We start from the raw sequence: 25,309 nt of genomic DNA, 5'->3' as shown, positions 1-25,309 counted from the left end.
CACTGTGCCCGTAGCATCTCACTTTTGAATGCCTCCCACTGATTTGCCACTGATTTTCCTTCAAGTAGCTGTAACGAGTCCACTTTTGCCAGATTGCCGCTCAGCTTCATAAAATTTGCCTTCCTCCAATTTAGAACTTTTACTCCTGTTGGATCCTTATCCTTTTCTATAATAATAATGCTGTATTATGGTCACTATCTCCAAAATGGTCACCCACTGCGACTTCATCCACTTGTCCAGCTTCATTTCCTAAGACTAAATCTAGAATTGCTCCCCTTTTGTTGGGCTTGCTATGTGCTGGCTAAAATAATTCTCTTGAATGCAGTTCAAGAATTCTGTGCCCTCTGTGCCCTTCACACTGTTTGTATCCCAGTTGATATTTAGGTAGTTGAAATCCCCAACTACTATTTCCCTATTGTTTTTGCACTCAGAAATTTGCGTACTTATTTGTTCTTCTATCTCCCTCTCACTATTTTGGGGTCTACAGTACACTCCTAATAGTGTGATTGCCCCTTTTTTATTTCTGAGCTCCACCCATATGGCCTCATTTGATGATTCATTTAGCATATCATCCTCTCTCACAGCTGCAATTGATTCTTTAACCAATAATGCTACACCCCCTCCTTTTTATCCCCCTCTCTATCCTGTCTGAAAACTCTATATCCAGGGATGTTGAGCTGCTGTTTTTGCCCCTCATTAAGCCAAGTTTCTGTTATAGCAATGATATCATGCCGCCATGTGTCTATCTGTGCCCTCAGCTCATCAGCTTTATTTGCTTTACTCCTTGTATTTAAATAAATACCTTTTAACACTGCCAAATTCCTGTACTGCACATTTTCTAACCTTTGCTTCATCTCTCTTTCAGAGTCACTCACTAATTTTCTGCCTGTCATTCCCTGCCCTGAAATTGTCCTATCTGAAACTGCCCTCAAGTCCCCAACTCCTGCCAATCTAGTTTAAACCATCCCCAACAGCACTAGCAAACCTTCCTGCAAGATTATTCGTCCCGGTCCTGTTCAGGTGTAGAGCATCCAGCTTGTACAGGTACCACCTTCTCCAGAATCGGTCCCAATGCCCCAGAAATCTGAAGCCCTCCCTCCTGCACCATCTCTCTAGCCACACATTCATCTGGTGTATTTTCCTATTTCTATACTCACTAGCACGTGGCCTTGGGAGTAATCCGGAGATTAGTACCTTTGAGGTCCTGCTTGTTAATCTCTTTCCTAACTCCCTAAACTCAGCCTGCAGGGCCTCATCCCTTTTTTTACCTATATCATTGGTACCAAAGTGGACCATGACCTCTGGCTGTGCACCCTCACCCTCCAGAATGCTCTGTGATATCCATGACCCTTGCACCCAGGAGGAAACATACCATACTGGAATCATGTCTGCGACCACAGAAACGCCTGTCTGTTCCTCTAACTATAGAATCCCTCACCACTATTGCTCTCCTCTCCTTTCTCCTCTTTCCCTGCACAGCTGGGCCACCCATGGTGGTCTGGTCATGACTTTCGCTGCACTCTCCAGAGGAACCCTCTCTCCCATCGGTACTCAGAACTGAATACCAGTTAGAAAGTGGGATGCCCTCTGGAATCTCCTGCATGACCTGCCTTGTGTTTCTTATCTGTCTGGCAGCCACCCAGTCCCTCTCTGCCTATGTTCTCTTAAGCTGCAGAGTGCCCATCTCCTGAAATGTGCCACCTACGTATCTCTCATCCTCGCGAATGCACCTCAGTGACTCCAGCTGCTCCTCGAGTTCCAAGAGTCGGGGCTTGAGTTTTCGCAATTGGTGGCACTTTCTGCATATGTAGTTGTGCAGGCAATGGGTAGGGTTCTAGAGTCCCCGCATGGCACAGGATTTGATTTGACAGGTGTGAGCAGCTCTGCCATGCCTCGAATTATTTACTTACTGCACTAAAATTGGAAGTTAAATAAACAAAATAAAATGGTTATAAATAAAACAAACGGGTAACCACCTACCGACTACTAATATTTCAGCTTCTACTTAGTAGATAGACTTAAATGTTAGAGAAAATATAAAAATCAGCAGAAAAAAGAAAATAAGAAAGTAAGAAAATACCTATCGACTAGCTCCCTATGCCTTGCAGCTCTATATCCCCTCTTGCGCTATTTGTAGCTCCGAAGTCTGACCCAGCCAATCACCTACTTGTTTCCCTGTGATGTCTACTTACCAAAACTAATCTACCTTACTACTATTAATATACCCTACCAATACTAAAATGTTACCAATAGTTGTAATAACCTCAGCAATAAAACAGGACAATAGACTCACCAGCTTTTCCCTTCTGTTTGTGTGCCTTAATTAATTATAAGGTAGTTAAATAAATTTTCATTGCAAGTTTTTTTTCTAACTTGTAGCTATTTACACACGCACCCTAACAGTAATGTACTAACCCAGCTATTTACAGATACTCCCTAAAAGCAGTGACCTTGCCAGGATTGCAGGCTTCCCCATGGTGCAGGGAGCTATCCACTGCACACACATGGCTTTGCGGGAGCTAAATCTAAATGCTGAGATGTACCTCAACAGCAAAGTTTACCACTTACTGAATGTGCAGTTGGTGTGTAACCAGGCTCAGCATACAACGTTGGTGAATGCCCACTATCCTAGCAGCAGTGATGATGCTTTTATTCTGTCCCCATCCACTGTTCCTTCAGTACTTGAGCCACCACATCAAACAACAGGGTGGCTGCTGGGGGACAAGGGCTATTCACTCGATATCTGGCTCATGACTCCTCTCTGCAATCCAACCATACGTGACCAGCATGCAAGCAATGAGAGCTATGAAACATCATACAACAGACCACTGGGGTGCTGAAGCAATGGTCCCACTGCCTAGACCTCTCTGTAAGAGTCCTGCAGTACTCAGTGGAGTGTGCCCCCCGATTTGTGTGGCCTGTTATATCCTGCACAAACTGGCCATCATGAGGGTACAGCCATTGACAGCAGGGATTTGGTGAACAGCTCAAGAGCAGAAGGAGGTGATGGTGGAGGATGACGAAGAGGAGGAGCAGGAGGAAGGGAGCAGGGTACCAACACATCCTCTTCTGGCTGGGCTGTTCATAATCACCTCATTAGAGTATGGTTCCACTGAACACAACCATAAAACCCAATTGTCCAACAGGCACACACTCTCTGTTGCAGACCATGACACCGTCCTCTTGGCCTCAATGCTGAAATAAAAGCCACCACAAAATAAACATTCAGAAGTCAACAATCTCCCTTGTGCATTCTCTTTGTACCTGTCTTGTGGGTGCCTTTGGCTGGTTTTATGATCCCTGCAAAGACCAACAATCCAAAAGAACCGAATTTACCGAACAACCCCAATAAGAAAAAACCCAATGGACAAGATTTCACTTTTATAACTTTTACTTGATCAATCAAACCAAAATGAACATAAATTAAACATGAATTACAAGTGTATCATGGTCATGATATTACAAATTACACATTCACTCTCAGCTACAACAAAGATGGGTCTCACGTCTTTACTAGGCAGTTCACTCAGCATGTATGGCACCAAATTACAGTCATAGATCTTCAAAACCCTGAAATTCTTCAGGTAGGTCTCCAGATCCTGTCTTCCAAGATGCAGCCACAATTCCCAACTGACAGCAGTTTCATTCTAATCTCAAACTCTGCAGGGACCATCTTCACCAAAAGAAAAAATGGTATACTTCTCCAAAACCTTCTTAGTTCTCTTCATGACAGGCTTGATGGCATGAATTCCCAGTATTGCCTTTATCCATGCCCTTCAGTGACAACCCTGTGCACTGTATGGCTTGGTCTGATTAATCAGTTCCTCTAAATAACAGAAATTGCTCCTAGGTCCCGTCTTCACTTTCTCAACCTGCCTGTAAAAACAAACCTTCCTGTCGTCTCAGCTTGGTGGGCGCTGTCTCACTCTTGTATCTGGTTCCAACCAGTTTTAGTTACCTCAGCAACCTGCCAGAGCATTCAACAAGCCATCTGTTCAGATAACAGTTCGCACACGTTTCCCCATGGGTCCTACAGACCGCAGATTCCATCCATCACACTGGTGCTAGTGCTCCTATGCAGTGCTACCCCAGTGGCCGCAGCATGGCTGGTAGAAGGCTGCTGAATTTCAGTGGGGGAGGCTGCAGATGGCCTTGGAGGATTCCTTCCAGCTGCTCTAGGTCCAGTAGGCCGGACTTGGTATGCACCACCTTGGCATGGGCAGCAGCAGTCTGGGCTGGCCTACTGACAGGAAACAACAGGGGCGCTGGCGGAGTGGCAGTCGTGAGAGGAGGAATGCTCTCATCCTGAGAGGGGACAACAGGTTCATGCTGCACAGAACCACTGCCACTCCCTCTGGTGTGATCACCAGCCTCAGCAATCCTAATAATCTGCTGGAGCACAGATTGCTGGATTGCTGTGAGACCCTACAAGCCCCTTTGAACACCAGCATCTGCAGCTATGATGGCAACAGACTGCATGGCAACAAGCTGAGATTTCATGACCTCAGTCTGAGCTTCCATTGCAGCACTCAGACACTGGGTGGCTTCTGCTTATGTTGCAATGGAAGCTGGAACATTGGCCATCAGATGCTGCATCATGGTTGGGTCTGCAACAATTCTCAACGAGTTAGCCACTATTTCGAAGCTGGAAAGGATGGGCTCCAAGCTCTGTGCAAATCCCTGTGCCAAGGTGGTGGCAGACTCCTCCATGCTCCTTGACATCAACATCAGGCCTGCCATTGCACCCTCATTTCATTGTGAATACCCATCAGGGTTTGTCAAAGTCCTCAGCTGAGTCCTCTGCAGCAGAACTCTTGTGTGACCTCACCTTCCAGTGAGTTGGCACCCATGCTATCCTTTTTCCCTGCCCCGGTTGCAGGCCACTCAAGCCAGGTGAATCAGCACATATAGATCCCACCTTTGTGTTACTCTGTGAAGTACGTGCAGTGCCAGGAACTGAGCTGGTGGCTGCGAGTGTGAGATCGAGTGACAAGTGTTTCTTCTTCATCAGTGTCCTGCTCCTCTTTGACTTCATGCTCCTGCACCTGTACTGAACCAGGTGGCCAGGCAGGTATCTGAAAGGATAAAGGTACAAGGGTAGGGTTGGGGTGAAGCAAGGGAGGGAAAGCAAGAGGTTTAAGCTTATACCATTTGGAGCTTGTAAATCAGAAAAGATTGTGGGATGAGGGGAACTGGGATGTAAAAAGGTGGCTTAGGTAGGAACATACCATCAATTTTTATGGTCACAGACTCACCGCTGACCAAGGCCTCAGTCATGGCTGCTCCAATGATGGTGACCACTGACTCCTCCATGGGTGGGAGAGAATTTATGCATGCCTGCCTCCCACCGGTTAGGTGTTGCTGCCTCAGTAATGTGCTACCTTTTCCTTCACGACAGAAAGAAGTGTGCCAGTGAGTGTGGTGCAATGTGTTTGGGTGATATGCCTGTCATAGTTGTATAGTTTGCAGTGCATGCAAGCTTGAGAGATGTGAGTGTGAGACTTGCACCAGTGGTATTTGAGGGTGAGGTCAGGCTATGAATGTGAGGTTTTAGTGGTGCTTGACAGAGATTATTGGTAGGTGAGTGATGGGGAGTGGTAAATGGAGCATTGTGTGGGGATAGTTGTTCATTTAGGAAGATATGGTTCATTTATGAAGATACATTCACTGGCCTTGACCATGTGTGAGGTCACTGAGGTCATTAAACTTCTTCCTGCACTGCATCCAGGTCCTTGGAGTTAGACTGCTGGCATTGACCATGACAGCTGTCTGCTCCCACGGCCTTCTCAGTGTGTGTCTGGAGAGGCTCATGTGGGAAGAAGACCTATCTCCTCCTGCACACCTTCTGCACCAAGGCCTCCAATGCTGCATCCAAGAAATGTGCACATTTCTGCCCTGTTGAGCCATTTCTTCTCTTCTTCCTGCTTAGAGACTCTTCTATTACCTGTTCCAGCACTTGCTGCAGCCAGAATGCGCCTTGATATACAGGCAGGCTTTAAGTGGTATTCGCTCTGCACACACTTAGACCCTCTGCTGAGGTGTGCAATCATTCAGAAGCATGCTCAGTGCTGGGCTCCATGCCACTATCATTTAAATTAGCAGGCAATGCGAAGTTGACATGCTTCCTGTATCGCTGCGAACGGGTGTGGGTTATCGTGCATTGCGAACCCCATGCCCGTTTTCCAGCCTAATCAAATTTTCCCCCCAGGAAGTCTGGCTGCAATTATATAGGGCTTTGGTGAGATCACACCTGGACTATTGGGCTGAATTTTGTTTGGAGGCTGCAGGACCCGGCTGTGGCATTGGAAGCGCGCAACACTTCCGCTCGAGCATCATGCGGCCGGCCAAGTAACTAACTGGAGGTGCGAGTCCCATCCAATTAAGGAATGGAGCCAGGCAACAAGGCGCCAATGATGGCATCACTTGACTCAAAGACAGGTACTGCCAGCATATTTAAAGGGCTGCTAGCCCTGCATGCACTGCCTAGTGCAATATGATTGCCTCAGCAACATTGCAGAAGATCCCCCCTCAAGGACAGAAGACACAAGGAACTGACCAGGAGCCTGGAGCAAACATAGTAGAGGAAAGACACCAGGTGGCCCCACAATTTAGTGATGGCTCCCTGCAGGTTCTCCTTCAGGCTGCAATAGCAAAGCGGGAGTTCCTCGTCCCAAGAGATGGGAAGAAGATGGCCTGCCTGACCAAGGAAGCCTGGACAGAGATTGCAGAGGAGGTCAACAGCCATGGGGTGATCTCCTGAACATGGGTGCAGTGCCATAAGTGGGTCAATGACGTGCTCTGCTCCGCCAAGGTGAATTCTCAATACCACTTTCCTCTTTGGGGCTTGCATGTGGCAATATGAGATGGTGTGCTAGATGGGGAGGGAGTGACCAGCCAGTTGGTAGCAAGGGGACCAGGCAGCAGCAGATTCTTTCAGATACATCGCTGCAGCTCAGTGAGAGGCGGCCGTCTGTCTTTGCTGCACCCTCTAGGTCCCTGGAGAGTGGACATATGGAAGAGGCATCCTTGGGCCCCCATCTTGGGCCAAAGGGCTGTCATCAGCATAATTGTTGTGGTGGTCTTCATGGAGAGACTAACGGTGCTTGCAGGAGAAACGGGCACACAATAATAAAGAAAGAGCCAAGACATGTTGAGGCCTCTCAGACATTTTTATTCTGACCCCAACAGAGGAGGAAGCCCTGCAACTGGCTGGGTCGCATGGTGGCCAAACAATTGCTGATGATGAGACAGAGTGTTAATGCAACAAAGTGAATGAGCGAGTGCAGGGGCACAAGAGTGCATCTGGGCAACACAAGAGGCAGAGTGCTGATGTGGCCGCCACTGGACATATGGAGCTCCACATCAGGCATGGTTGAGATGTGGAGATGTGAAGCCCCTAACCCATAAATGTTTGTGTTTCCACATGCAGATCTCAGTAATCGTGCAAGACACGCAGCTGCAGAGAGTGGGGGCCATCCCTCCACCTTTGAGGAGGAGGAGGGATCCTCATTCCTCCGCATTCTCCACCAGCGCAGATACTCTCACATTGGTGGATATGCCTTCACGATTAGATGTGGGATCACAAGCTGGTGAGAACATTACAAAGGTACCCGAGCAGCCGACAGAGGCTGTGACAGCCGAGGCCACTGATAGTCAGAGGACAGCCTGAGGCCAGGCCCAGGCCCAGGCTGATGACATGCCTCTGCAGTCGTCGGCAAGGGGGCCAGGCAACAGCAGATCCTTTCAGATACGTCGCTGCAGCTTGGCTGGAGGTGCAGCTAGAGGTAAGGGAACATCTAGCGGAGCTGCCAGAGGCTATGCGCACCCATGAGTGGACGATCGAGGAGTCCTTCCAGGCCATCAGCATTGCCATATCTCAGGCATGTACATGCATGGCTTCCTCCATGGAGAGTTGGCGACCCTCAAGGAGAGCCAGCTTCAGCAGATCAGTCAGTGGATGCCAGAGATGCACGCAGATTTGCATGCCATCGCCTTTCCTATGAGCTCTAGGCAGTAGAGGGAAGGTGAGAGAGAAGAGATGCCTGGAGTCTCCAGCAGGTCCTTGTTCTTCTCAGGTCAGCACAGAGGTGTAAGTTTGCCTTGCAAGGGAGGAGGAGCCTTCCACGTCTGGGGGCTCCTCTCAGGGCACTCCAAGTGTGGACAATGGCTTCTCAGCCCCTCTGCCGGTGACATAAAAACATAAGAAATAGGGGCAAGAGCGGGCCATTCGGCCCCTTAAGCCTGCTCTGCCATTCAATAAAATCATGGCTGATCTGATCGTGGCCTCAACTCCACTTTCCTGCCAACGCCCCCATAAGCCTTCACTCCCTTGTAGACCAAAAATCTGTCTAACTCAGCCTTGAATATATTCAACGATGACAGAGGAGGGTCTGCACCTGTACTGGAGCCCCTCAGGATGCCGAGGTCCTTCAGGCCTCAGGCAGCCAGAGGACAGCCACCAAGGTCATCCCAAGCCACAGGGCAGCCCGATCAGCAGCCTGCCTCCACCATAGATGCAAGTGCAGGGGTGGCACCTCATAGGAGCGCACATAAGCGCGTTAAGAAGAGCACCGAGATGCACGTGGGGGTTCTCGGGTGTTTAGACTTTGTACATGTTAAGATGCTATACTGTAGTGCCAATCAATAAATGTTAGATTTACTGCTGTTAGCCATCCCTTCATTTATTGCTGCCTTATTAGATGTCCTCTACAGCCTTGCTCTCTTAAAGGGCTGCATGTGTTGGAGGAGGCCATATTTGGTCAGTTCCTCAGCTTTGCCAGTGTGCACTGTGAACCTGGGCACCAGGCGATGGAGTGCGAGATGAAAGAGGTGACAGCAGGTCCATGTAAAGTTGATTCTTTATTGCACAGATTGTGAAAGGGCATCAGGGTCCCAAGAAATGGGTATGTATGAGATTGTCCGGAGCCTCCCTTGTGCTTCTATCATTTCCCTTGCCTCTGGTCTAAGGGGTTCCTCATCCTGTGCCACCTGCTCAGTTGCCTCCTCCACATCGGAGGAGGAGTGACAATCAATAATGTCCTCTTTATTCAAAGCTTCCCCCCTCTGCAGTGCTACATTGTGTAGAGCACAGTGGACCACCAAGGCCCTCGCTGGGGCATATTAAAGGGCTCTGCTGGATTGATCCAGGCACCTGAATCTCATCTTCAGTAGCCTAATGGCCTGCTCGATGATCACTCAGGTTGATTCGTGACAGGCGTTGTACCTCTCCTCTGCTGCAGTGTGAGGGTTCCTCACAGATGTGAGGTGTCTTCAATGGGTAGCCCTTGTCCCCAAGAATCCATCCCTGAAGGCACAAAGAATCCATCCCTGAAGGTACAAAGAATCCATCCCTGAAGGTACATAGGTGGTCTTAACTGCTCTGACACCTGGGACTGCCAAGGTATGGAGGTGTCATGGTTGCTTCCTGGGAACCATTCACACACCTGAAGGATCAGCTTTCAATGGTTGCAAACCAATTGGACATTGATGGAATGGAAACCCTTCCTGTTGATGAAGGCTGATGTCTGGTTCATAAGAGCCATGATGGCCACATGCATGCAGTCGATCACACCTTGCACCTGGGGAATCCAGCGATGGTGCCGAACCCATTGGATCTGACTGTCTGGGTTGGTTCGAAATCACACATAGTCACCGGCCCTCTTGAATGTGGCATCGGTGTCCTCCTTGATACACCGATGGGCTGCAGCGTGGGAGATCCCACACATGTCCCCAATAGATCCCTGAAAAGATCCAGAGGCATAGAAGCTGAGAGAAACAGTGATCTTCAGGGCCACTGGCATTGGATCTCCACCAAACCCACTAGGTCTCAGCTCGTCCTGCAGCATGGCGTATAGATCAGTGACCGCCTCCATGGAGAGCCTCAGTCTGCGCTGACGCTGTCGCTTGGATATCTGCAGATAGTTGAGCCGTGTACAGTAGATTCTCTCCTGGGGATAGGCCCTTCGAGCAGGAGGCTACTGGAGCACCCTTCTACAGTGTCCCCACCTGGAATGGTGGCCATCTTGTTTCTGCTGCTGTTCCTGCCGTGGCCCCACCAGCGCCTGGACCTCCCTCCCTCTGCACTGTTCCTCCTCCTCGGGGGTTGGGGGGGTGCCCACAAAGACTGGGAGGATCAATCCCATACCAAGTGGGTTCTCTCCTCCTCTTGCATGTTCTTGGCAGCCCACCTCCTCTAAAACCTTTCCCTTGCTATTCCCTTGGGAGTAGGTGTCACTGGCCCTCTGTCACTCTGTAGAAGGTCCCCCCCACATCCCGGTAGGGAAGGTACCTTCACATTCACACCCAACTCCCCCCGCCCCCCCACCCCCCCACCACCCACGGTTGGTGCTGGCACCTTCAAAGAGCCCCCCATCTTAATCACCCTTCTGCCTCCATCTGGCAATGGCCTCCGTTCTTCACCCTCCTTTCCACTCCACGTTGCCTCTCAGTATGGCATTCTGGCGGAGGCAGCACTGAACTCTCACCTCCTTGCTGCCTCATTCAACCAGGTGGGGCACTGAAGTCCCGTAGTTCCCCTGCGCCATTCTTAAAATTCTGCATGCACCATAAAATTCAATTTAATTGGCATCTAAACTACCTTAATTGATGACCTGCCACATCGTAGTGTGAGGTCTGCCCGCTATGGTTCCTGCCTCACGTAAAATTCGGATGTGCCGTCATGACAGACTTCCGTTCAAACACATCCTGGCCACATTTTACATCCCCCCTCGCAACCCCTCTGCCGCTGTTGATCCCGCTCTTAGAGGCCTGGTAAAATCCCAACCATTGTGTGCAGTTCTGGTCACTGGATTGATTCCTGGGATGACAGGTCCTTTGAGAATCGACTGAATAGAAAGGATCTACATTCTCTGGAGTTTAGGAGAATGAGAGGTGATCTCAGTGAAACATATAAAATTCTTAGAGGTCTTGACAGGGTAAATGCTGAGAGGCTATTTCCCCTGGCTGGAAATCGAGAAGTAGGAGTCATAGTCTCAGAATAAGGGGTTAGCCATTTAGTACTGAGATGAGGAGAAAACTTTTCACTCAGAGGGTTGTGAATCTTTGGAATTCTCTACCCAAGAGAGCTGTGGATACTCAGAGAAGCATAGTCAACTTATGCTCATAGATTTTTGGGCACTAAGGGAATGAAGGGATATACGGTTAGGGCGAGGAAGTCGAGTTGATGTAGAAGATCAGCCATGATCTTATTAAATGGCAGAGCAGTCTCCTCTTTCTTAAGTTCTTTGGAATTAAATTATCAAGGAACATAAGACAAAAAAAAATTCTACAGGTACATAAATAAAAATAAGTCAAGTCGGGATAGGATTAGGGCCAGTAAGGGATGGAAAGGATAAAATCACAGGCAGCGATAGTGAAATGGCAGAAATATTAAATAATTACTTTGCTTTTGTATATACCTGGGATACAAATCAGGTGGATATGACACTGAAAGATGAGATTAGAAATGTTATAACCACACTTAAAATAAAAAGAGGAAAAATATTAAAGAAACTAATCAAACTCAAAGAGAATAAAAACCCTACACCGGACTGATTGCATCCGTGCATATTAAAACAATCTAGAGAAGAGATAACAGAGGCAGTATTACACATACTTAATAATCTGTTCGAAAACGGTATAGTACCACAGGATTGTAGGTTAGCTAATGTCATACCTATATTTAAGAAGGGAGATAGAACATGTCCAGGGAACTGTAGATTAGTAGGTTTAACATCGATGGTAGGAAAAATAATGGAATCCCTACTAAAGGAAAAAATAGAAAAACCTCTAGAAACCAAAAATATAATAATGAATAATCAGCATGGATTTCAAAAGGGGATGTCTTGCTTGGCCAATCTCAATGAATTCTTTGAAGAGCTAAGAGAGGGAGTAGATATATGTATAATGCAGTATATATAATTTATCTAGATTTCAAAAAGGCTTTCGATTAGTCGTCACATAATGGATTAATGAATAAAGTCAGTGCATGCAAAGTCAGGGAACAAGTGGCAGAATAGATTGCTAACTGTCTGTAAGCCAGAAAGCAGAAAATAGGTGTAAAGGGTAGCTATTCAGAGTGGCAATAAGTGCAAAGAGATGTCCCACAAAGATTAGTGCTGGAACCATTGTTGTTTGCAATTTAAAAATCTAGACTTTGGAATCAAAAACACAATTCTGAATTTGCGGATGACACCAAAATTGGGTGGAGTGGGGTGGGGGGGGGGGGGGGTGGTGTTGGGAAGGAGGGAAGCATAGTCAATACTGATGAGGAGGACTGCAACAATTTCAAGAAGACATTAATTAACTTGTAGAATGGGCCTACAATTGGCAAATGCATTTCAACACAGATAAGTGTGAGGCATTACATTTTGGCAAGAAAAATAAGGAGGTTATATATTACTAGGAAATTAAGAATCTGAATGGGGTAGAGGAGCAAAGGGATCTCGGGATACAAATACAAAAATCACTAAAAGTAATAAGGTTAATAAGGCCATAAAAAAGCAAACAAAGCACTAGGATTTATTTCTAGAGGAATAGAATTGGAAAGTAGAGACGATATGCTAAACTTGTATCAAGTTTAGACCACACTTGGAGTACTGTGTACAGTTCTGGCCGCCGTATTATAAAAAGGATGTAGAGGCACTGGAGAGGGTGTAAAATAGATTTACAAGGAAGAAATGTGTGGGTATCACTATCAGGAAAGCATGAACAGGCTGTGTCTCTATTCTCTTGAAAAGTGAAGGCTGAGGGGTGACCTCATAGAGGTCTTTAAAATTATAAAAGATTTTGATAGAGAACATACAGAGAGAATGTTTCCATTTGTGGGGAACAGCAAAACTAGAGGCCATTGATATAAGATAGTCAAAAAGAAATTAAATAGAGAATTCAGAGAAACTGCTTTACCCAGAGAATAGTGAGAATCTGGAACACTACCAAAGGGAGTGATTGAGGTAAATAATATAAATGCATTTAAGGGGAGACTACATAAGCATATAAAGGAGAAAGAAAAAAGAGGGTTATGCCAATTGAGTTGAATGAGGATGGATGGGAGGAGGCTCAAATGGAGCACAAAACACCAGAGTGGACTGGTTGGGACAAATGGTTTGTTTCTGTGCTATACATTCAATGTAATTCTAAGAGTCCCATTGCAAAAGTTCAATCTTTTGCACCATTATTGTTCAAGAAAATCTCTTATTTTTAGGATATTCAGGGGTATGAGGTGAGAAAGCAATTTTTTTTCCAATACACAAGGCCAATTTTGCAAAGCTCACCCTGAGCAATGCCAAACTAGATCTGCTAGTACAGCTATTTATGCTGAATTGATTTCAAGAAATCTTTGCCTTCTAATTCTGAGTTTGTTAGCTTTGATAAGGCACAACATACCTTAGGTTTTCTCCCATATTCTGGGCAAGACAGATTTTAGACCTAATGCTATTATCTTTACAGTATGTCAATACAGAAGGAGTAATCCTAACATATTTTGAAGCCTTAGACATTTAAAAGAATCATAGAAGTTTACTGTAAAGAAGGAGGCCATTGTTTATGTAGTGGATTTTTGCTAAGGTAACCCAAAACTATCCCCATGGTCATACATTCTTATCTGTGCCAAATATTTATTCATTTTTCTCTTGATAGAATGGTTTTTTCCTTCCATGTTCCAACAACCCCCTGCCTAAAGAAATTTCCCCTAGCTCCTCTCCTCACTCACTTAGTGCAGCATTAAATTGTTGACCTCTTGTCACTGCCTCCCCAATTGAATTAAATAGTCTTTCCCTTGTTACTATCTCAAAATCCTACAAAATTTCAAAATCTTTATTCAATCCCCTTATCTCTCTCAGTTTCAGTGGAAAGAGTATTGGTATCTCAAGTCACTACTTATAACCAGTGTTTCCTAGCCCTGGCATCATTCTTGTGTAGCTATGTTGTCTGCTCACTATGGCTCTAATCTCCTTTATATATCAGGGTATCCAAAACTGTAGACAGTACACCAGCTGGCAAATTCAGTGGCACAATCTGCTGCAAAGAAGCGTCAAATTTTGGACAACCTACAACTGCTTTTCATTATCTAGTTTTTTGCTGGCTGCACACTTCCAGACATAATCATGCCTTTGATGCAAGACTCTGCCCTCTAGTGAGTTAGCTTGAATTACTCTTTAAAGTTATTTGGCTACAGTTGGAAGCATCTGAGTTGCTTCTGAGAGTCTATTTGTGAAAAATCTGGAGAAAGATTTGACATAAAGTGAAATGGAAAATGAATGCAAATATGACCAATTCTGCAGTACTATGCTCTGTGTCTCAAGGATGCCTGAAAAACATTCCCATTACATTGGCCTTGATTTTTCAGGAGGCCACCTAAAACTGGCATTAGGCCCCTTGTATATTCTACTGAGGAACGTTATAAGTAGTGACTTGAGATACCAAGACTCTTTCCACTGAAACTGAGAGAGATAAGGGGATTGAATAAAGATTTTGAAATGTTGTCTGCTTTAGATCCCCTCTTGGTTGCCCTGAGCAGTGTAGGTATTGAGGACCTGGCCACCATGGAAAAGTTAATTTAATTTTTTTTTTCAAAAATTCTTGCAGAGCCCGGAGCTCCACAGCACTCTTGCCAGCCACAATTGTCTTCCATGCTGCAATGCTCCCTGCCTGGCATTTATCTGAGGGTTGCTGATGGCAAGGCACGCAGCCCACAATTTATAAGCTGCAATGGGCAAGCTGCCTGCAGAGACATGACAGGTGCTAGACAGCTCGCCTAATTTGTTGAAAGTGGCCTTCTTTCTACTTCATAATGTCACTTGGGCTGAGAAACTGTGGTGATAGAGAAATTCTGGATTGATTCTCGAAAAATAACAACATATATTCAGATAAGCTTTCATTCCGACATGAATCAGTAATGTGGCCTTTACATTATGCCATTCCTCAGGGACTGAGTTCATACTGAGTTTCCTGTGAGATCAGCTTTCTAGTTGAAATGTAACTAGTAATTTTCAAGTATTTCAGCTTATGATGTTTAAATAAGGTTCCTAATTCTTCCTGCTGGTTTAATTGAGAAATAAATAGCATACTTATCAGCAGAACATCTGGCTCAGGAATCTTATCACCATTGGATTTACATATACATAGTTCTTAAACACAGCCTTCAATCTGACCAGAATAACAGCTGGATACAAACTATTTTATATGTACTTTAAACATCTGACAATTTAAATTTATGTGGCAATATTTTTTTTAAAACCCACTATTGAATAAGCTATTTTAACCACATGCTTACATGCCTTTTGTTTTTTTACCTTCTGCTGCAATGCCCTAAATTGTACTAATTATTTTCTACCAGTAAAACAATATATTATGTGCACTACAATCTTTGTTAATTGCAGAAATATTTGATTGCTTACATTTTATCCGCAGTTAAGTGGGAGACAAGTTGGTTCTGTTGCTTGATATTTGCACCCAAATTATCATTTGCAATCCTATAAAAGAGTAAAATATGTACTATTAGTGCATAATTATCAAAGGATAGCAGAAATCTGTATTCTTGATGAATTTAATAAAACAGATTTTGTTTTTAACTTGTTCACTTTGCAAGTAAGAACGACAGGTGTGTTTATAGAAAATGCTGAAAATGACCTGTCGCATAGCTGATGATTCATAGATTTTTCTTTGTTCAAATTCAAATAAAAATGTACGTGTTTTTAATGCATGTTTTTCTTATTCTGTGATCAGGTTTTATCTGAACAATGAAAATCTTTCTTGCAGTCTGATTTGAGGGGAGGTGTGGTCTACTGTGTCAAGGCTGCAGAATGGCCAAGGAGAGATAATGCAACATGGTCACAGTCACGCAGGATGTCATACATGACTTTGGTTAGTGCCATTTCAGTGTGGTTGGGAAGCGGACAAAAAGCCAGGAGGTTTACAAAGTTATGAGCAGCATGACAGAGTGAATAGTCAGAAGCTTTTTACCAGGGTGGAAGAGTCAGTTACTCGGGGACATAGGTTTAAGGTGAGAGGGACAAAGTTTAGAGGGGATGTGCGGGGCAAATTCTTTACACAGAGGGTGGTGAGTGCCTGGAACTTGTTGCCGGGGGAGGTGGTGGAAGCAGGTACCATAGAGACGTTTAAGAGGCATCTTGACAAATACATGAATAGGATGGGAATAGAGGGATACGGACCCCGGAAGTGCAGAAGGTTTTAGTTTAGGCAGGCATCAAGATCGGCGCAGGCTTGGAGGGCCGAATGGCCTGTTCCTGTGCTGTACTGTTCTTTGTTCTTTGGGAACGAGAGGGCACAGATTTAAAGTATTTGGTAAGAGAAGCAAAAGTGACAAGAGGAAAAACTTTTTCACGCAGAGAGTGGTTAGGGTTGGAATGCACTGCCTGAGAACGTGGTGGAGATGGATTCAATTGAAGCATTCAAAAGGGAATTAGACTGTTATATGAAAAGGTAGAATGTGCAGGGTTACAGGGAGAAGGGAGGGGAATGGAACCGAGTGAACTGCTATTTCGGAGAGCTGGTGCAGACACGATGGGCTGAATGGCCTCCTTCTGCACTGCAACAATTCTGTGATTCTGTGATTCAATCTGTCAGGAGGCTTCACAACTCTCCCCGATCATGTTCTTGTCAGACTCGGAAGATCAGTAGTCTTTCTCTGAACTCTTGTTTCTTGACTTGGACAGCCTTCATTGAGGTTTGTAGTACCCGGTTCTTTCTGAATTTCAGGATCAACATCTTGTTCATCCAAATGTATCACTAAGTAAGATCTCTATTGATTATCATCTCTCTGGATGATTACTCCTTCTCTGCCTTGGTCTCATACCCATATCTTTCCTCCTTCCATCAACTTGGGTAGGTTCCAGGTATGATATTTCCTGTTATAATTATAAGCTTGTTGTTTTTGATAAGACTTTTCTCTGTCTGAAACTCTCTGATAATCCTGGACCTGCAGCCCTGGAAGTAATTTTTTGGGTAGGATGGGAAGTTGTGCTTTGAACTTCCTTCCCATCAACAGTTCTGATGGTGCTAATCCACATAGCGATGGAGTAGATCTGTAAGTTTAGGATTGCTGTTTGAAAATCTTCATTCTTCTTTAACAGTGCTTTGATAGCTCTGACTCCTCTTTCAGTTTCACCATTTGATTGAGGATATCTAGGGGAACTTGTAAGATGTACAAATCCACAGTTTTCCGCAAAGTGCGTGACGTGGTTGACTGTATCCCATGGCATTTCATTTTACTGACCAGTCTGCCATGTGGGACCTTTTCAAAAGCCTTACTGAAATCCATGTAGACCACATCCATGGCTCAATCTCCCACGCTCGATCGTTCTCTGCCGCGCCACCCAAAGAAGAAAGGCAGGCCGCGAGGGGTGACAGGCGATGTTATAGCGAGTGGCCAAGAGGAGGGAAGCGGCGCGGCCTGGAGTTAGCGGCTGTGGGGGGGGCATGTGTCCGGAGAATGGGGTGGCGGGGGGGGGAGGGAAGCATGGAGTGGGGAACAATCGGCCCAGGGGAGTGGTGGGGAGCAGTGGCAAGGTCTGGAGCGAACAACCGAGGGGGGGAAAACGGCCGGTGGGGAGGAGTGGGTGGGGGGAGAAAGCATCGAGGGTGGGAGCGAATGGCTGAGAGGGGGAAGCTGGGAGGCCTGGAGCGAGTGGCCAAGGGGTAGAGCAGCCAGTGGGGCGGGAGCGAGTAGCTGAGTGGGGTGGGGGAACGCGGGTGGGGGGAGCGAGTGGCGGGTATTGAGCGGGGTGAAGCAGCGATTGAAGCAGGAATGGTGGGAGGGAGCGGGGTACTGTTCGGGGGAATGGAGACGGTTGAATGGAGACGGCAATTGAGGGGCCGTGACGTCATTGCGTGGTGATGTCATGCACGCATTCATACTGGCAGGCTGGCAAATGTTCGCAAACATTTATGACATCAACGATCGCTCTGCGCATGCTTTGCATTGTCAGCAGTCACCTTGATAAAGAAAAGCACCTAGACACACTAGTGGGGTTCATAGGTGTTTGATATCTGACATGTGATGCTTCAGATAAAGCTTTTTTGTTCAAGCCATTAACATTCATTGTGTAATGTGATTATTCTATCATGCCTTAATTGTGACCTGCTGAGTTCACCCTTCCCCCTTTGTGGAATGCCAATGTAGGCACAGCCCTCATTTAAATATGATCTCATGGGCATTAGCATGTGTTTCAGCTGGGCACTGGGCACAGAACACAAATGGTAAGTGGTGACAGACTGCATGCATTGATGTCAGTCCTTATTAGTTTCTCTGTGAATGGACATCAGGGTCACTGGAAGCAGGTAATTATGAGATTGTCTCTAATCCATGAAATTGGTCCCTGGGATGAGGGGGCTGTCCTATGATGAGAGGCTGTGTAAATTGGGTCTATATTCTCTGGAGTTTAAAGAATGAGAAGTGATCTCATTGAAACATACAAGATTCTGAAGGGGCTGGATAGGGTAGACACTGAGAGATTGTTTCCACTGGTCAAGGAATCTAAAACATAGCGGCACATGATAATGATCAGGATCATTTAGGATTGAGATGAGGAGAAACTACTACATTCAAAGGGTTTTGGATCTTTGGAATTCTCTACCTCAGAGGGTTGTGGATGCTCCATCGTTGAATACATTTAAGTGGGATAGACAGAATTTTGGTCTCTTGGAATCAAGGGATTTGGCGAGTGGGCAGGAAAGTGGAGTTGAAAGATCAGCCATGATCGTATTGAATGGTGGAGCTGGCTCGATGGGCCATATGGTCTACTCCTGCTCCTATTCCTTGTGTTCTTGCCTCCTTGGCACATCACTCAATCTGCCTGGTCTCAGTGCTGCTTGCTTATCTCCCTCCTCGTCATCGGTGGAGGAGTGTCATTCAGGCATCTTATCGTCATGCAAGGCCTTCCTCCTCTGCAGTGCTAGATAATGCAGAGCACAGCAGACCACCACGATATGTGAGACCCATGCTGGGGCATACTGCAGGGCTCCTCCCAGATCGATGTAGGCACTGGAATATCATCTTCAGCAGCCCAATGGTCTGCTCGATGGTTGCTTGGGTGGAGCTGTGGCAAGTGTGTACTTCTCCTCCGCTGTTTTACGAGAGCTCCTGACAGGCGTGAGTCGCCACGTCTTCAATAGATAACCCTTTTCCCCGAGAATCCAACCCTAAAGGCAAGCAAGCAGCCTGAAAAGCTGTGGTACCTGGGACTGTCGAAGTATGTAGGTTTCGTGGCTGCTTCCCGGGAAGCAGTCACACCTGCAGGAAACGCTATCGGTGGTTCCAGACCAGTTAAACGTTGATGGAATGAAAGTCCTTCCTGTTGATGAAGGTGGCTTGCTGTTCTGATGGATCCTTGATGGCCACATGCATGCAATCTATCACACCTTGAACCTGGGGATATCCAGCGATGGCTCCGAATTCATTGGCCCTCTTGGCCTGACTGTCAGGGTCGGTCTGGTAGCGCATATAGTTGCCAGCCCTCTTGAACAAGGCATTGGTTACCTCCTTAATTCAGTGGTGGGTCGCTGCCTGTGAAACCCCACACATGTTCCCGATGGATCCTTTGAATGACTAAAAGTTCAGTGCCATAGCGATCCTCAGGGCCACTGGCATAGTGTGACCCCCAAATCCCATAGGTTACAACTCATCCTGCAGCAGGGCACCTAAGTCGGTGACGGTCTCCCTGGAAAGTCATAGTCTTCGCTGACAATGCCGCTTGGACATTTGAAGGTAGCTGATTCGAGTCCGGTACACTCTCTGGCACAGGTGGGCCCTTCTTGGCATGGCTGGCTGCTGCTCTCGTCATGGAGCTTTACAGGCAGGCGCAGCTGCCTCTTCACACTACCTCCGTCGGAGGCGCCACGGGGGTCCAAAAAGGCAGGGTATAAGAGACCATTCAGGGTGACCAGTGGGCCTACAGATTTCAGTTGATGCAGAGCTGATCCTGCCCGGCAACTGAGCTGTTGCTACGTTTCCTGGCAGAATCCCTGATGACGCTCAGTCCCCACCTTTGTTGATGGCCAACCCTCCAACAGTATTGGCAACCGTATATTTCACCCAAAGGTTTGTTCACCTGATACAGCCACCCAAACCCAAGCACCCCACCTTGCAGAGCCCCCGAGAGCTCGACTCCCCCTTGCAGAGCTGAGACCCCAACCCCCTTTGTAGAGCACACAGCACCGCAGTCTGAAAATGGCCTCCCCACCCCCTCTCCCCCTATGCGATGCTGTTCATAGCTGCCTACCCATCACAGCAAGGAAGCCTCGCTTCAGTGCTGCCAGCTTTCAATTGTCGTGAACTTGAAGGCATATGAGCGCTGCCCACCGTCCACTTAATCCCAAGACCCCATTAAATTGCAGGGAATTAGATGCAAATGCATTGAAATGAACAGCCCAGCTATTGCTTTGGGGTGGCAATGCCGCCTTGGTGCTTTCCTGCAGCTGACGAAATCCAGAACTGATGACATGACTTCCGGGTAGACACTTCCGACACAATTCTCCATTGCCCCACACCATTCCCGCTTCAAAAGGCTGCACAAAACTATGCCCTCTGAGTGCAGAGCAACCCATTTAGTTTTGGAATGTCCATGGCACAATGGCTCCAACCCCCCCCTTGAGTTGTCTGCACTTGCTGCTCCTGGGAGACATGCTTCCACTAACAGCCCTCCACTCTGCAACCTCTCTAAATGTCCCAGCCTTCGATTCTCTGACCTGAGCCTGCCTGCTTCTAAATGCAGCAGAACTCAAAGGCTGCTAGTTTCAGCTTACACTCAGCTGCCATGATCAGTCGTCTCCTTTGAGCAGGCGAGCCACTGACGCTCCATGGAACCTAAGCGCCCATGGAAAATGGTAAAACCTGTATAAAATCGTGATCGATTGACATCTGAACAGGGTCAATTGGCTGCTCAACACTGGCCTGCGTGGTCCCGATCCTGCTGCTCGAGCACCCCTGGAAAGTTGGTTGGTGGTGGGAAGACATTGGGTATCTGCTTCAACATGTTCCCCCACCACTTTATCAGCCTCTCCACCTCCAAGCCCGTCGCCATGGGACCGGTAAAATTCCACTCCAGGACTTTGAATAGGAAGGGGAGTTTGGAGATGGGACTATAGTTTGCAAGGACAGAGAGTTTTTTTTATGTGGGTCAACTTTCCTAACTTTTCACTTGTGCATTCTCTCCTACGTGAAGCACTTTGGGACATTTGATTCCATTAAAATGCAAAGTTGTTTACTGCTTAGTCCATGCCTTCTCTGCTCCAACATTGCAGCCCAATGTTTCAGCCATTAAACTCCTGCTGTCTGGGATTATTTTGTTGAATCACTTTTTCATTTTCACACCCCACTTCCAAAAGTCTCTTCTTTTGCCATTCCCACAATCTCCCTGCTTGGTGTTCAGCTCTTTCCATTGTAAAGGGCCAAGACATGATTTATGTGAGTTGCACTATGTAAATATAATTTGTTCATGAAATAAATAACATTTATTTTTGAAAATAGCATCCAGAAATTATAACAAAAACAAGAAATGCTGGAATCACTCAGCAGGTCTGGCAGCATCTGTGGAAAGAGAAGCAGAGTTAACGTTTCGGGTCAGCGACCCTTCTTCGGAACTCCAGAAATTATATGTTGACTTGGTTTGAAAAGAAAATTTGAAAGAGAATTTGGTGAAAATGAAACACCTAAGCAATAAATATTTACATGCAATAATTCATCACAGTATAATTGGTAAGCACTATTCTGCAGTTGGCACCCTGGGTGTACTTTTGGAGCTCAGCCAAGTCACATTCAATATGCTTGCTGATACCTTCAGATACTTATTTGTCATTGATATGGACCTACATCAGGTGACAATAACACCCTCTTCCATCATATATAAGTGCTGTATTTGCATTACAGCTGCAGTTATTCTTCCCAGATAGGATGTTGTCTGATCCTCATGTCATTGGTTTACAGTTATTTGTCATGGTGACCCCTTCATTCTTAAGTTTTCTTTAGTCAATGGTATACTGTTTCCTTTTTTTTGCTCTTGTTCTTGTTATTAATTAAGAACTTGCATTTATATAGCACCTTTTATACCCTTCGGACATCCCAAAGTATTTAAACAGCTCAGGGTGGTCATTGGTTTAGAGCCAAACATGGCAGCTATCTTGCACATAGCAAGGACCCGCAAACAGTAATGCGAAGAATAACCTCTTTAAAATATTTTTTTTACTGGTGTTTGTTGAAGGATCAATGTTGATCAGGGCACCAGGAGAACTTCCCTGGTCTCCTTTGAATAATGCCGTTGGATCTTTTACGACGATCTGAGCAGGCAGATGGGACTTGATAGGCAGATCGGGTGGGGAGACTCAATGAGGAGCAAAGGATTATCATTTATGAGCCATGTCACAGGTATGCCAGGATAACAATTGATTTATTCATGATGGGGTTGTGATGGCAAGGGCCTTATTCAGAGGAAAGTGAAAAGCTTGGCCAGTGATGCAAAGTACTATTGAAGAGTGGACCAAATCTCTAATGTGTGGTGTTGTAGTGCTTCCGGATGGCGTGTCAGTCTTCCAACCCTTCCGGAATGTGCTGCAATTTTCAAAGCAAGGGCAAGGGGCGCGATGGGTAGGGTAAGATGGCAACCCACTCGCCTCCAATTAACTGTCCGTTAAGCTCATTGAAGAGCCTGTTAACAGGTTGGAGAGGTCCAGAAAGAAATTTTCAAAGCGACGAACAGGAAGAGTGAACAGCCTGAGGCACATTAGTGCACATCTTTTAGAAGCACTGCAGGGAACCATACTATGTTGTTGCGACTGAATTAAAGTGGTTAACAAAAAGGGTTATTCAAACTGAGCTGCTCAAGCAGTGGCATAAAGTTGCCATCACTTGAACAGATGTGCCAAGTACCTTATGATTAACCATTTGACCACTTGTGTGCACCATGAGGCTGCTGGAGCTCTGCTTTCCTGCCTGCTCCAATCTGCAAAGCAACGGCAAGCCCAGTCATGGCTGCCATCTGCCTATCAGCATTGCACTCCACAGCCAGTTCCTGCCTCCAGACAGCACCCAGCACCACTAATTGGGCACTGAGCTCGCCTCTGGCCTAATTAGGGGCTTTGCATATGGTGGTGTGTGGCTGGGTCACAGTAATAATCCGGGTGTCAGGTTCCTGACCCTGGATTGAAAATCCAGCCCTACATTTTGAAGGTGGCAGGACCAGTTAAGACTGTAAAAATAGCATGCAGGATCCTTGGCTTAATAAATAGAGCCATAGGGTACAAAAGTAAGGAAATTATGGTAAATCTCTATAAGTCACTGGTTAGGCCTCAGCTACAGTACCGTTTCCAATTCTGGGCACCAGAATTCAGGAAGAAGATCAAGGCCTCGGAGAATGTACAGAAGAGATTTACCAGAATGGTACTGGAAATAAGGGACTTCAGTTATGTCAAGAGACTAGAGAAGCTTGAGAAAGTTAAAAGGAGATTTGATATAGGTGGTCAAAATTATAAAGGATTTTGATAAGACTAGATAGGCAGAAACTGTTTCCAGTGGCAGGAGGATCAGTAATGAAAGAAAACAGATTTAAGATAATTAGCAAAAAATCCAGGGGTGAAATGAAGAAAATTTGTTTTACTCAGTGAGATAAGTCTGCTTGGAACAGATTCTAAATAATCCATGAAATTTGAGACATGGCTAAACTGAATATGTAAAGAAAGTGAATCAGAAAATGTTGAAAACTCAAAACAAAACTAAGGGTTAAAAACTCGACAAGGCAGGTTAGCTGGCGTGGAAATCACAAAAGTGACCCCATGCCCAATGGAGGTGATGCAGGCAACACATAAACTTTGTGCTGCATGCTCATTTTCTTGACTGTGGCATGCAGCCCAGTGCTAATTTCACTGCTGAGTGATTGCATGCACAGAGGGGGCCCAGGTTCATGGGAAGTTTGCACCAATTAAATCCAACCGCAAAATTTAAAACAAGCCTGTATCTCTTTCAGGGGAAGTGCATTCTGGCTGCAGCAGGTGCTGGAAGTGGCTGGGCAAGACTGTCTGAGAAGGAAAAACCAGAACCATGGTGCAATAGTTAGAGATGACCTTGGTTCAGGAAATCAGGATGTGGAATTGGTTTGGGTGAAGATGAGGAATAGTAGGGGAAAGAAGTTGTGAATGGGAGCGGTCCTCAGGCCCCCTAACAGTAACCACAATGTAGGACAAAATATACAAGAAAAAATATTGGGTGCTTGTGATAAAGGGATGGCAATAATCATGGGCGATTTTAATCTACATATAAACTGGAAAAATCAGATTGGCAATGGTAGCCTGGATGAGGAGTTCATAGAATGCTTTTGAGGTAGTTTCTTAGAGCAGCACGTTCTGGAATCAACCAGAAAGCAGGTTATATTAGACTTGATATTGTGGAATGATTAATTAATGCCCTCAGGGTAAAGGCACCTCTAAGTAGTAGCAACCACAATATGATTGAATTTTACATCCAGTTTGAAAGAGAGAAGAGTGGGTCTAAGCCTAATAGTTTAAACTTAAATAAGGGCAACTATGTGAGCATGAAAGCTGAACTAGCTGAAGTGAACTGGGCTATTAGGCTAGGAGATAGATCAAGCGAGAAGCAGTGGCAGACATTGAAGGGGATATTTCAGAATACTCAGGATAAGTATATTCCTACAAAAAGAAAAACTCTAAGGGGAGGAACCACCATCTGTGGTTAACTAAAGAAATTAAGGAAAGCATCAAACTTAAGGAAAAAGCATATAATTGTGCAAAGAGTAGTGGCAAGTCAGATGGTAGGTCAGAATATTTAGAATGGCAGAGAATGACTAAAAGGTTAATCAGGAGAAAGAAACTAGAATATGAGAGGAGGCTAGCTAGAAATGTAAAAATGGATAGCAAGAGCTTCGACAGGTATTTGAAAAGGAAAAGAGTAAGTAAAGTGAGTGTTGGTCCTCTAAAGAGCGAGAAGGGGAGTTAATAGTAGATAATAAGGAAATGGCATATGAAATGAACAAATATTTTGCTTCTGTCTTCACTATAAAGGAAACAAAAAACATTCCAGTAATAGCTATAAATCAGGAGGTGGAAGGAAGAGAAGAACTTGGTGAAATTACAATCACCAGGCAAGTGGTACTGAGCAAACTAATGGAGCTGCGAGCTGACAAGTCTCCGGGTCCTGATGGACTTTATCCTATGATCTTAAAAGAGGGGGCTAATGAGGTAGTAGATGCGTTGGTGTTAATTTTTCAAAATTCGCTTGATTCTGGAAAGGTTCCATCAGACTGGAAAGTAGCAAATATACCCCCCTATTCAAGAAGTGGGGGGGGGG

At 45.8% G+C, this 25,309-nt stretch overlaps 1 protein-coding gene across 7 annotated transcripts in view; it reads right to left on the bottom strand.

The window, feature by feature from the left end:
- LOC137370043 (polyamine-modulated factor 1-binding protein 1-like) overlaps positions 1 to 25,309 on the bottom strand; it is a 719,669-nt gene that overhangs the window by 58,908 nt on the left and 635,452 nt on the right. For all 7 annotated transcript variants that reach the window (XR_010975068.1, XM_068032077.1, XM_068032078.1 and 4 more), the window contains one exon: positions 15,396 to 15,470. Coding sequence is in view for 6 of the 7 variants with exons in the window: in XM_068032077.1 (XP_067888178.1) it covers positions 15,396 to 15,470 (75 nt within the window). In the remaining variant the exon portion in view is untranslated. The remainder of the gene's footprint in view (positions 1 to 15,395; positions 15,471 to 25,309) is intronic.

Source organism: Heterodontus francisci, chromosome 5 (assembly GCF_036365525.1).
Source record: "Heterodontus francisci isolate sHetFra1 chromosome 5, sHetFra1.hap1, whole genome shotgun sequence".
In the NCBI taxonomy this organism is placed as follows: Eukaryota; Metazoa; Chordata; class Chondrichthyes; order Heterodontiformes; family Heterodontidae; genus Heterodontus; species Heterodontus francisci.
Note: the sequence above shows the minus strand (reverse complement) of the source record. Positions and strands in the feature narration are given on the sequence as shown.